The 13,141-nt window shown below is 49.8% G+C and overlaps 1 protein-coding gene across 3 annotated transcripts in view; it reads left to right on the top strand.

Moving 5' to 3' along the window:
* The first annotated feature begins 16 nt into the window (after positions 1–16).
* Positions 17–13,141, top strand: part of LOC147097860 (F-box/WD repeat-containing protein 1A) — a 37,493-nt gene continuing 24,368 nt past the window's right edge. The window contains exon 1 of one of the 3 annotated variants that reach the window (XM_085970893.1): positions 17–1,012. In XM_085970893.1, the coding sequence (XP_085827019.1) occupies positions 968–1,012 (45 nt within the window). In that variant the 5' untranslated portion in view covers positions 17–967. The remainder of the gene's footprint in view (positions 1,013–13,141) is intronic. The other 2 variants (XM_085970892.1, XM_085970891.1) reach the window with 2 other exon arrangements.

Genomic DNA, 13,141 nt, shown 5'->3' with positions numbered 1-13,141 from the left:
GTTGCCGATTGAAGTTGTGGGAAATTGAAACATTCAGACCCGGAAATAGAGAAAATCAAATAATAAAATCCCAAATAAAATCCACTCGGCCGGCCCAGCCCGAGACTGAGCCGCTCCCCGAGTCCCGGATGTCCCAGAGCGAGAGAGGGAAGGAGAAAATAGACAGAGAGAGAGATACAGAGAGAGAAACTAGACAGAGAGATACAGAGAGAGAGAGAGAAAATAGAGAGGGAGGAAGAAAATAGACAGAGAGAGAGAGGGAGGGAGAAAATAGAGAGAGAGAGAGAGAGAGAGAGAGGGAGGGAGAAAATAGACAGAGAGAGGGGGAGAAAATAGAGAGAGATACAGAGAGAGAGAGAGAGAGAAAATAGAGAGAGGGAGAAAATAGAGCGAGAGGGTGAGGGAGAAAATAGAGAGAGAATCCCTCGCAACAGAGAGAGGGAAGGAGAAAATAGAGAGGGGGAAGGGAGAAAATAGACAGAATTCCCAGCAACAGAGAAAGGGGAGGAGAAAAGAGAGAGAGACAGAGAGAGGGATACAGAGAGAGAGATAATCCCCAGCAACAGAGAGAGAAGGAGGGAAGAGAAAGAGAGAGAGGGGGAAAGAAGGAGAGAAGGAAAAAGCTCAGGGCCTTTCAGATCAGGAGAGAGTGTGGAAATCTAGTACAGAGGCTTTGAGACCAGAGGCTGATCCCAGGAAATTCCTCATGAAGGTGAAGGACTGACAGGGGAGGAGAGAGAGGGAGGGAGGGGGTAAACAGAAGCACAAGGTTATTCCTGGGCTGAATCCAACAGGCAGAGTTTGCTTTTAACAATACATTTTAAACCAGCAAATTTGAGCTGTAGGTGCGATTGGAGGGCGGTCTTGTGGATGAAGGTGAGAGGCTGCCTCTTTCCGCTTGCAAAGGGAGCTACGTTCCAGAGGAGGCCCACCTTTCTCCCTTGCACTCTTTCCGAGGCTCTGAATAATGGACTCTGACTCCATCCTACATGACAAGATAGTGGAATATATGGTGAGTTGGAGATTTAAGGACACGGTCAATTTTCTGTGTGTCTTGGTCAGCTCTTGTAGTAACTTGATCGAGTTCTTTGATGAAGTGACGGAGAGGGTTGATGAGGGTAGTGCGGTTGATGTGTGTATGGGCGTTCAAAAGGTGTTTGATAAAGTGCCACATAATAGACTTGTGAGCAAAATTAAAGCCCATGGGATTAAAGGGGCAGTGGCTGCTTGGATACGTAAATGGCCAAGGGACGGAAAGTGGAGAGTAACGGTGAACGGTTTTTCAGATTGGAGGGAGGTGTACAGTGGTGTTCCCCAGGGGTCGGTGTTGGGACCACTGCTCCCTTTTTTTGATATATATTAATGACCTGGACTTGGCTATACAGGGCACAATTTCAAAGTTTGCAGATGATCTAAAACTCGGAAATGTAGTAAACAGTGAGGTGGCTAGTAACAGACTTCAGGAGGACACAGACAGACTGGAGAAATGGGCAGACACATGGCCGATGAAATTTAACGCAGAGAAGTGTGACATGATACATTTTGATAGGAAGAATGAGGAGAGGCAATATAATCTAAATGGTCCAATTCTAAAGGGGGTGCAGGAACAGAGAGACCCGGGGCTATTTGAAGGTGGCAGGACAGGTTGATAAGACATATGGGATCCTTGGCTTTATTAATAGAAGCACAGAGTACAAAAACAAGGAAGTTCTAATAAACTTGTATAAAACACTGGTTAGGCCTCAGCTGGAGAATTGTGTCCAATTCTGGGCACTGCACTTTAGGAAGGATGTCAAGGCCTTGGAGAGGGTGCAGAGGAGATTTACTAGAATGGTTCAGGGATGAGGGACTTCAGTGATGTGGAGAGACTGGAGAAGCTGGGCTTGTTCTCCTGAGAGCAGAGAAGGCTAAGGGGAGATTTAATAGAGATGTTCAAAATCAGGAGGGGTTTTGATCGAGTAAATAAGGAGAAACTGTTCCCATTGGCAGGAGGGTCGGTAACCAGACGACACAGAGAGAAGGTGATTGACAAAAGAACCAGAGGGGGAGATGAGAATTTTTTTATGCAGCGAGTTGTTGTGATCTGGAACGCGCTGCCTGAAAGGGCGGTGGAAGCAGATTCAATCGTAACTTTCAAAAGGGAATTGGATAAATACTTGAAGGGGAAACATTTGCAGGGCTCTGGGGAAAGAGCAGGGGGGAGTGGGACTAATCGGAGAGCTCGACCAAAGAGCCGGCACAGGCACGATGGGCCGAATGGCCTCCTGTGCAGGATCATTCGCTGATAGTATTGCTTAAGGTGCTGCATATACTGCAGATCCAGGAATACTGTCGAGCTCTAGTGGGGCGGGATAGTAGTCCTTTGGGGAGTGTGGACCCTGGTTTTAATTCGCGTTTTGGAGTTTATCTTTTGGGGCGAGGCGTTAGTTCTGGGTGTTAGAGGATCTGTCACAAGCCAGCGATTGGATGGAGAGGTCCAGGTGACACCTCAATGTGTGAGCATTCCTCTGCCAGCGTACCATAGCTCTCCCAATCCTTTTTGAATTTGGTTTTAGTGCCTTAAATTCACAGGGAGTAGTCCTGATATCATTCATTGTGATAGATCTTCAAATGAATATATTTGGCTCCCCGTGCAACCTGCTTGAGCTGTTTGTGTTTTCTTTGTAGGTGCAGTATCTTTGTTAGGGAAACCGTGCGTGAATATATCGGCTGTCCGATCTCCCCAAAAACATTCATACCCAATGAATTACTTTCGGAAGTGTGGTCACTGTTGTAACGTGGGTAAACGCGGCAGCCAATTTGCGCACAGCAAGCTCCCACAATGACCTGTTTGATCTGGTTTTTTTGGTGATGTCGGTTGAGGATGAATGTCGGCCCCAGGAAACATAGAAGATAGGAGCAGGAGGAGGCCATTCGGCCCCTCGAGCCTGCTCCGCCATTCAATGAGATCATGGCTGATCATCCAAATTCAGTACCCTGTCCCTGCCTTCTCCCCATATCCCTTGATCCCTTTAGCCTTAAGAAATATATCTAACTCCTTGCATATATTTAATGAATTGGCCTCAACTGCCTTCTGTGGTAGAGAATTCCACAGGTTCACCACTCTCTGGGTGAAGAAATTCCTCCTCATCTCAGTCCTAAATGGCTTACCCCTTATCCTTAGACTGTGACCCCTGGTCCTGGACTCCCCCGCCATCGGGAACATCCTTCCTGCATCTAGTCTGTCTAGTCCTGTTAGAATTTTATAAGTTTCAATGAGATCCCCTCTCATTCTTCTAAACTCTAGCGAATATAAGCCTAATCGACCCAATCTCTCCTCATACGTCATTCCTGCCATCCCAGGTATCAGCCTGGTGAATCTTCGCTGCACTCCCTCTATGGCAAGAACATCCTTCCTCATAAGGTGACCAAAACTGCACACAATACTCAAGGTGTGGTCTCACCAAGGCCCTGTACAACTGCAGCAAGACATCCTTGTTCCTGTACTCGAACCCTCTCGCTATGAAGGCCAACAATACATTTGCCTTCTTAATCGCCTGCTGCACCTTCATGCTTACCTTCAGCAACTGGTGCACAAGGACACCCAGGTCTCGTTGCACTTCCCCATCTCCCAATCTACTGCCATTCAGATAATCTGCCTTCCTGTTTTTGCCACCAAAGTGGATAACCTCGCATTTATCCACATTCTACTGCATCTGCCATGCATCTGCCCAATCACCCAACCTGTCCAAATCATACTGGAGTTTCTCTGCATCCTCCTCACAGCACACACGCCCACCCAGCTTTGTGTCGTCTGCAAACTTGGAGATATTACATCTAGTTCCCTCGACTACATCATTAATATATATTGTGAATAGCTGGGGTCCTAGCACCGATCCCTGCGGTACCCCACTAGTCACTGCCTGCCACTCGGAAAAAGACCCGTTTATTCCAACTCTTTCCTTTCTGTCTGCCAACCAGTTCTCTATCCAAGTCAGTACCTTGCCCCCAATCCCATGTGCTTTAACTTTATACGCAGTCTCTTATGTGGGACCTTATCGAAAGCCTTCTGAAAGTCCAAATACACCACATCCACTGGTTCTCCCTTATCTATTCTACCAGTTACATCCTCAAAAAATTCCAGTAGATTAGTCGAGCACGATTTACCTAGCGACACGGGGAGAACTAGCCTGCCCTCCGAATAGGATCTTTAGCACATACCTGAACAGGCACTCTGAGTGCAGAATCTCCAACAGTGCGGCGCTCCCTCAGTACTGACCCTCCGACAGTGCAGCTCTCCCTCAGTACTGCCCCTCCGACAGTGCGGCGCTCCCTCAGTACTGCTGCTCCGACAGTGCGGCGCTCCCTCGGTACTGTCCCTCCGACAGTGCAGCTCTCCCTCAGTACTGCCCCTCCGACAGTGCGGCGCTCCCTCAGTACTGCCGCTCCGACAGTGCGGCGCTCCCTCGGTACTGTCCCTCCGACAGTGCAGCACTCCCTCAGTACTGCCCCTCCGACAGTGCCGCACTCCCTCGGTACTGCCCCTCCGACAGTGCGGCGCTCCCTCGGTACTGCCCCTCCGACAGTGCGGCGCTCCCTCGGTGCTGCACTGGGAATGTCTACCTGGATTATGGGCTGGATTTTGGCAATGGGTTTGTCAGTCTGATGAGGGGAGGCGGCAGCGTCTGTAACCTTTCTGCCTGCTGGAAGTCCAAGCTACCTGGAACATCCTTTTTAAATCTATTAAATATATCTGGTCTTCTCTTGGAGGCAGTGACTGGTTGCTGGGGTTTGGTTCCACAGGTGTGAGGGTCACTGGGACACAATTGGAGCAATTGGATCCCCTTCCGAGCCCCGGAGACTGAGACCATCTGCAGTTTCCGCCCCCCCCTCCATTTGAGAAGGGCTAACGTAGCACCGATCAAGCCTGGGCCCTTCTGATGCATATCTGTGTGCCGCACTGGCCGATGGTTTGAGTCGGCACCGACAGTGCAGCGTTGGCCCCTGATCTTCCACATGCAGCAAATTATACATTGGCACCACGGCTTCACAACTCCGAAATGAGTAGAATGGGCCGATACTCTCTCGAGTTTCGAAGAATGAGAGGTGATCTCATTGAAACATGCAAGATTCTGAGGGGGATTGACAGGGTAGATGCAGGGAGGATGTTTCCCCCTGGCTGGGGAGTCTAGAACCAGGGGTCACAGTCTCAGAATAAGGGGTCGGCCATTTAGGACTGAGATGAGGAGGAATCTTTTCACTCAGAGGCTGGTGAATCTTTGGAATTCTCGACCCCAGAGGGCTGTGGAGGCTCAGTCGTTGAGTATATTCAAGACCGAGTTCGATAGATTTTTGAATATTAAGGGAATCAAGGGATATGGGGATAGTGCAGGAAAGTGGAGATGAGGTAGAAGATCAGCCATGATCTCATTGAATGGCGGAGCAGGCTCGAGGGGCCGAATATTTCTCATGTTCATAAACCAGGTGGCCAAACGCGTCCAATTGAAATCGTGCCAACTCGGTGCAGCCAGGGATGAGAGGAAATCCAAACTTGCTGGTCCTGGGCAGTGCGGGCGCTCTGTGTTTTCTCTGGAGTGTTTTCTCTGGAGTGTATGTGAGCTTCAGAGGAAGTGAGATGTTGAACAGATTTTGATACGACTGTCTTATATTTTCAAAACAAATACTCAAAATTGACCTTTTTCTCAAAAAAAAATTCAGATTGTTAACGATCAATAAGTTTATTGGCTGTTTTCTGAATCTACTCGGAACCTGGCAGTTGCAGGACAGCGTTGGCGAGTGGCGAGCGGATTAGTTTGAAGCTAGTGCGCTTCCCTCCCACCCAGCACTGCGTATTCTCCGCTCTCTGAACAACCGATTCCAGAGCTTAGGGCCGAGGCGGCTGAAGGTGCTGCCACCAGCGGTGGAGTGATGGAAATCGGGGATGCGCAAGAGGCCAGAATTGGAGGAGCACAAAGATCTAGGAGGGTTGTAGGGCTGGAGGAGGTTACAGAGATAGGGAGGGTTGTAGGGCTGGAGGAGGTTACAGAGATAGGGAGGGGTGTAGGGCTGGAGGAGGTTACAGAGATAGGGAGGGGTTGTGGGGCTGGAGGAGGTTACAGAGATGGGGAGGGTTGTAGGGCTGGAGGAGGTTACAGAGATAGGGAGGGGTTGTGGGGCTGGAGGAGGTTACAGAGATAGGGAGGGGTGTAGGGGCTGGAGGAGGTTACAGAGATAGGGAGGGGTTGTGGGGCTGGAGGAGGTTACAGAGATGGGGAGGGTTGTAGGGCTGGAGGAGGTTACAGAGATAGGGAGGGTTGTAGGGCTGGAGGAGGTTACAGAGATGGGGAGGGTTGTAGGGCTGGAGGAGGTTACAGAGATAGGGAGGGGTTGTGGGGCTGGAGGAGGTTACAGAGATGGGGAGGGTTGTAGGGCTGGAGGAGGTTACAGAGATAGGGAGGGTTGTAGGGCTGGAGGAGGTTACAGAGATAGGGAGGGGTGTAGGGCTGGAGGAGGTTACAGAGATAGGGAGGGGTTGTGGGGCTGGAGGAGGTTACAGAGATGGGGAGGGTTGTAGGGCTGGAGGAGGTTACAGAGATAGGGAGGGGTTGTGGGGCTGGAGGAGGTTACAGAGATAGGGAGGGGTGTAGGGGCTGGAGGAGGTTACAGAGATAGGGAGGGGTTGTGGGGCTGGAGGAGGTTACAGAGATAGGGAGGGTAGTAGGGCTGGAGGAGGTTACAGAGATAGGGAGGGTTGCAGGGCGAGAGGAGGTTACAGAGAGAGGGACGGGGGCGAGGCCTTGGGGAATGTTTATATTTCTGTAGATTTTCGCAGTGCCAGCCTATCTCTCTCGCACACCCCCTCCCCCGGTCTCCTGCACTGGGAATAATGCCACTAGTATCACCATAAAACTATCGGATTGTCATAAAAACCCATCTAGTTCACTAATGTCCTTTGGGGAAGGAAATCTGCCGTCCTTACCCGGTCTGGCCTATATGTGACTCCAGACCCACGGCAATGTCGTTGACTCTTAACTGCCCCTGAAATGGCCGAGCGAGACACTCAGTTGTATAAGGCGGCTCACCACCACCTTCTCGAGGGCAATTAGGGATGGGCAATAAATGCTGGCCTTGCCAGCGACGCCCACATCCCCTGAATAAATTTTCATGCCTACGTCCCATCTTGCAGCCCAACACTTCCCCGTCCTCCCGCCAGTGATCCTTGTAAAAGGGCAGGTGTGATTAAGCCAATTTGTCCTTTTTTTTTTAAGGCCAACGAGTCCCAACTGTTATTAAGTAAGCACTGGCTGTGGTCATTCAGAGTTCAATTGCCATTTTGACCGGGGATCTTTGCCGATTGGATTGTCTTGGTCAGTTTTAGGCTGCGGGTTAGAAATGGATTTTTGGATTGTTTTGCACCTGGTGTCTGCTGGACATTGGATTTTAACATATTGCAGATAAAATGTACAGGTGATTTTTAACGTGCGTACTTTGAGGGAGGGGAGAGGGAATTTTCTGACGTTTAATAATCTGATATCCTACAGTCATGGGGCAGTTTTGCATTGAATATTCTTAATTGACAGTCAAAGTTTTAGACGAACTGTAATTAACCTTAAAATCATTTTTTGTTTCTCTACAAGTCTTCACAAAAATCAGTACAGTTGAGGGAGGCCATTCGACCCACCTGGCTCATCCTTCGATAGAAACTCATGATTTCCTCCCATCGCCGTCCCTTAAATGAGTCTAGTTTTTGCCTCCGCTTCTCTATTAACAACCATCCAGTTAAAAGAGAAATCTGCAACCAGTTTGGGCACTCCACTTTCGCTCTCATCACCATAAACCTGTCTGATTTGCCTTCATGTGCCTCGAGGAATCTCTCGCTCTCGCTCTCACTCTCTCGTATCGATGGTCCACACCCTATCTGCTTCCAGTGGTCAGGGCCGTGGGCATAAAGCACTCGTACAAAATTGGCTTAACAAGAGGTCCCTTCGTACCCTCTGTTCACACGTTGTGTCCTGGCTCATCCTCTTTGTGAAGAAACTTAGTTTGTGAGGCGTCAGCTGTGGCTCAGTGGGTATCTCTCTCGCCTCTGAGTCAGAGGGTTGTGTGTTCAAGTCCCACACTAAGGACTTGAGAACATAAAGCTAGGCTGACACTCCAGTGCAGTGCTAAGGGAGCGCTGCACTGTCGGAGGGGCAGTACTGAGGGAGCGCCGCACTGTCGGAGGGGCAGTACTGAGGGAGCGCCGCACTGTCAGAGGGGCAGTACTGAGGGAGCGCCGCACTGTCAGAGGTGCCGTCTTTTGGATGTGACGTTAAACCGAGGCCCCCGTCTGCTCACTCAGGTGGAGGTAAATGATCCCGTGACACTATTGGACGAAGAGCCGGGGAGTTCTCCCCGGTGCCCTGGCCAATATTTATCCTCAATCAACACCATTGAAACAGATCATTATCACTTTGCTGTTTGTGGGATATTGCAAATTGGCGGCCGCATTTCCTACATTACAACAGTGACTACACAATAAATGTGCATTGCTTGTAAAGTGATTTGGGATGTCCTGAGGTCTTGCTGAATGCCAGCTCTTTCTACAATGCGTTTTATGCAGGCAGTTTCAAAGCAGATATATACCATCCAAACATTCTTTTGTCACTTGGCCAATAGAAACTACAAGTCTCTCTCCCTTTAATTTTTATTTCCTCATTTCTGTTGCTGTTGTGATTTTTTTTTTCTCCCTGTACTGAAACCTGTGGTAACTGGTGGAGTTTCATCACGCTTGGAACAATTTGACTTCACCCTGTAAGTCTCGAATTTCCCAATTTCCTCAAAGGGACGCGGGTTCTAAGTGTGGGAGTTTCAGTGTTTTGATATTTTTATTTTTAAACCATTTCCTGGACCTCTTTCACTCCCAGTTGGTAGTTTTTTTTCCTGCTCTGGCCATAGCCGGAGTTTTAGCTATACTTTCAGTTTAAAAAAAAAAAAAAAAAAAAAAAATTAAAATGTGAGCTCATCTGCAGTTCAGTGAAAGCACTGGTAACGTGGAGAAACTCGCCGCGGTTAATTGCTGCACTAAGCAGCGGTTCGCTGGGCTTTCGCAGCACGCTCAGCGGTGCTTGGCCCAGCCGGCGAAGACTGGAAGATAAATTAGGTGTCAGCCGTGGCTCGGCGGGCAGCTCTCTCGTCTCTGAGTCAGAAGGTCGCAGGTTCAAGCCTTGCTCCAGAGACTGCAGCATAAAATCCAGGCTGACACTCCCAGTACTGAGGGAGCGCCGCACTGTCGGAGGGGCAGTATTGAGGGAGCGCCGCACTGTCGGAGGGGCAGTACTGAGAGAGCGCCGCACCGTCGGAGGGGCAGTATTGAGGGAGCGCCGCACTGTCGGAGGGGCAGTACTGAGGGAGCGCCGCACTGTCGGAGGGGCAGTATTGAGGGAGCGCCGCACCGTCGGAGGGGCAGTACTGAGAGAGCGCCGCACTGTCGGAGGGGCAGTACAGAGGGAGCGCCGCACTGTCGGAGGGGCAGTACTGAGGGAGCGCCGCACTGTCGGAGGGGCAGTACTGAGGGAGCGCCGCACCGTCGGAGGGGCAGTACTGAGAGAGCGCCGCACTGTCGGAGGGGCAGTACTGAGGGAGCGCCGCACTGTCGGAGGGGCAGTACTGAGGGAGCGCCGCACTGTCGGAGGGGCAGTACTGAGGGAGCGCCGCACTGTCGGAGGGGCAGTACTGAGGGAGCGCCGCACTGTCGGAGGGGCAGTACTGAGGGAGCGCCGCACTGTCGGAGGGGCAGTACTGAGGGAGCGCCGCACTGTCGGAGGGGCAGTACTGAGGGAGCGCCGCACTGTCGGAGGGGCAGTACTGAGGGAGCGCCGCAATGTCGGAGGGTCAGTACTGATACTGAGGGAGCGCCGCACTGTCGGAGGGGCAGTACTGAGGGAGCGCCGCACTGTCGGAGGGGCAGTACTGAGGGAGCGCTGCACTCTTGGAAGAGTAAACTGAGGCCCCGTCTGCTCTCTCGGGTGGATGTAAAAGATCCCATGGTGCTATTTGAAGAAGAGCAGGAGAGTTATCCCCGGTGTCCTGGCCAATATTCTTCCCTCAACCAACATCACTAAAACGGATGATGTGCTATTTGTGGGGTTGTTTGTACAAATTGGCTGCTGCGTTTCCCACATTACAGCAGTGACTACACTTCAAAAAGTACTGCATTGGCTGTGAATCGCTTTGGGACGTCCTGAGGTGGTGAAAGGTGCTGGAGAACAGCAATTTCTTACTCTGTAAGTGATGGTTAACATTAGAGATCACCAGGAGTGTACCTGTAAAGCGTAACTGGCTTGTGAAATGTCCGTGCTGTGCTTATTCTGTCAAAGTTGTACACCTTTGGACGTTTTACTACGTTAAAGGCGCTATATAAATGCGAGGAGTTGTTGTAGCTTGGGTCCTTCCGAACCTGGGTTGTGTTTGGGGACGGGTTGTGACCGGCTGAAATACCGACGGTTACCGGCAGTGGTGGGGGCCGGGGGGGGGGAAATGTGAAGTGGACTGAAGTACTGCGCGATTTAGTTTGAGCAGGTGAGCGATACGGTAGAATGCAGTGGTTGTGGAGTGCGTGGAATTCCCTGATAGCTCCGTACAAGGTAATGCGCAGGAGGCTATGGCGCTCGAGCTGGAGAGCGCACGGTGGCGTGAGGGGTGAAAGCCGTGCTCCCAGAATGGGAACGTGGCTGAGTGGGAACGGAGAAGCAGAGCAATTTGTAATTTAAGTCGATAAGAATATAAACCGAACTGTAACTATAAGGAGAACGTTGCAGGGCTCTGGGCAAAGACCAGGGGAGCGGGATTAATTGGATTGTGCTTTCAAAGAGACATGATGGGCTGAATGGCCCCCTTCTGTGCTAATAATTCTATGATAATTGGGGCCTCAGCTATTTACAATCTATATTAATGACCTAGATGAAGGGACCGAGTGTGATGTATCCAAGTTTGCTGACGATACAAAGCTAGGTGGGACAGTAAGCTGTGAGGAGAACACAGAGTCTGCAAAGGGATATCGATAGACTGAGTGAGTGGGCAGTAAGGTGGCAGATGGAGTATAATGTAGGGAAATGTGAGGTTATTCACTTTGGTAGGAAGAATAGAAAATGTTTTAAATGATGAGAAACTTTCAAATGTTGGTGCTCAGAGAGATTTGGGGGTCCTCGTGCAAGAAACACAGAAAGCTAGCATACAGCAAGCAATAAGGAAGGCAAATAGCATGTTGGCCTTTATTGCAAGGGGGTTGGAGTATAAGAGTAAGGAAGTCTTGCTCCAATTGTACAGGGCCTTGGTGAGACCACACCTGGAGTACTGGGCACAGCTCTGGTCTCCTTATCTAAGGAAGGATATCCTTGCCTTGGAGGCGGTGCAACGAAGGTTCACTGGATTGATTCCTGGGATGAGAGGGCTGTCCTATGAGGAGAGATTGTGTAGAATGGGCCGATACTCTCTGGAGTTTAGAAGAATGAGAGGTGATCCCATTGAAACATACAAGATTCTGAAGGGGATTGACAGGGTAGATGCTGAGAGGTTGTTTCCCCTGGCTGGAGTGTCTAAAACTAGGGGCATAGTCTCGGGATAAGGGGTAGGACATTTAAGACTGAGATAAGGAGAAATTTCTTCACTCAGAGGGCGGTGAATCTTTGGAATTCTCTGCCCCAGAGGGCTGTGGATGTTCAGTCATTGAGTATATTCAAGGCTGAGATCGATAGATTTTTGGACTTTAGGGGAATCGAGGGATATGGGGATCGGGCGGGAAAGTGGAGTTGAGGTCGATGATCAGCCATGATCTCATTGAATGGCGGAGCAGGCTCGAGGGGCTGAATGGCCTCCTCCTGCTCCTGTGTAATAATATTTCCTTCTCACAATTAGAGGAGCTGTAGTACAACAGCACTAAGCTAACAATTCCTTTTTAAATCTTTGATCTCTTCCTGCATTGACTCTGTCTGTGTACATCTGTCCTGCGCACAGCACATATTCTCGCCATCACCAATACGGCCTCTCCAGCTTTCTTACCATCTCTTGTAATCTCTCTCCTGTGTCGGCAAGGTACAGTAATAAAATTATTGTTCTACGAGACTTTTAAGTGAGCGTGAGATGGGGGGGGGTGGTGGGGGGAAAGCCAATACAAACACAAGATTGGAAACGGCCAGGTTTCAGGAAGGTGAGGGCGAGATAGCTGAGGTGAGATTCAAAGAGAAATTTGTACGCTGGACTGTACATCAATAATGGGATTTTTTTTTTTTTTTTAAAGAAGAACAGATTAAATACAGACCATTTTTTAAAAAGGAGACGACTTCAAGTTTCAGAATTGGGTAGATTAACAAGATTAGAAGCAACACCAACTTGTGCCTTTAACGTAGTGAAACGTCCCAGGTAGCTTCACGGGAACGTTGTCAGACAAAATATTGCCACCGAGCCGCATCGGGAGATATTGGCACAGGCGACCGGAAGCTTGATCAAAGAGGCCGGCTTTTTTGAAGGAGAGGGAGGATGGTGTCGATAGGTTTGCTAAAAATGACAAACCTGAGGGAGAATATAAGGAAAGAGGTTAAAAGTGAGGGGTCCGGTAGCACGGTGGTAATGTCACTGGGCTAGTAATCCAGAGACCTGGACTAATGATCCGGAGACGTGAGTTCTAATCCCACCACGGCAGCTGGGGAATTTAAATTCAGTTAATTCAATAAATCTGGGATAAAAAGCCAGTGTCAGTAACAGTGACCATGAAACTATCGGATTGTTGTAAAAACCCATCTGGTTCACTAATGTCCTTTTAAAGAAGGAAATCTACCGCCCTTACCCGGTCTGGCCGATATCTGACTCCAGACCCCAGCAATGTGGTTGACTCTTAGCAAGACACTCGGTTGTACCAAACCACTACGACAAAGCCAGCACTGTGGGAGCACCCTCACCACATGGGACTGCAGCGGTTCACGAAGGCGGCTCACCACCACCTTCTCAAGGGCAACTAGGGATGGGCAATAAACACTGGCCTTGCCAGCGACGCCCACATCCCGTGAATGAATACATTTTTTTTAAAAACAAGGAGGGAGTACGAGGAGAGAATCTCTAATATTACAAGGAGCAGTGAAGTAATCTACCAATATAGAGAATTGTTAAATGTGAGGTGTGAGCCTGA

The sequence above is a fragment of the Somniosus microcephalus genome, chromosome 30, assembly GCF_052327205.1.
Source record: "Somniosus microcephalus isolate GS21.2 chromosome 30, FLI_Smic_1.0, whole genome shotgun sequence".
NCBI classification, from domain to species: Eukaryota; Metazoa; Chordata; class Chondrichthyes; order Squaliformes; family Somniosidae; genus Somniosus; species Somniosus microcephalus.
The sequence above is the reverse complement of the archived record's forward strand: the minus strand, read 5'-3'. Positions and strand labels throughout refer to the sequence as shown.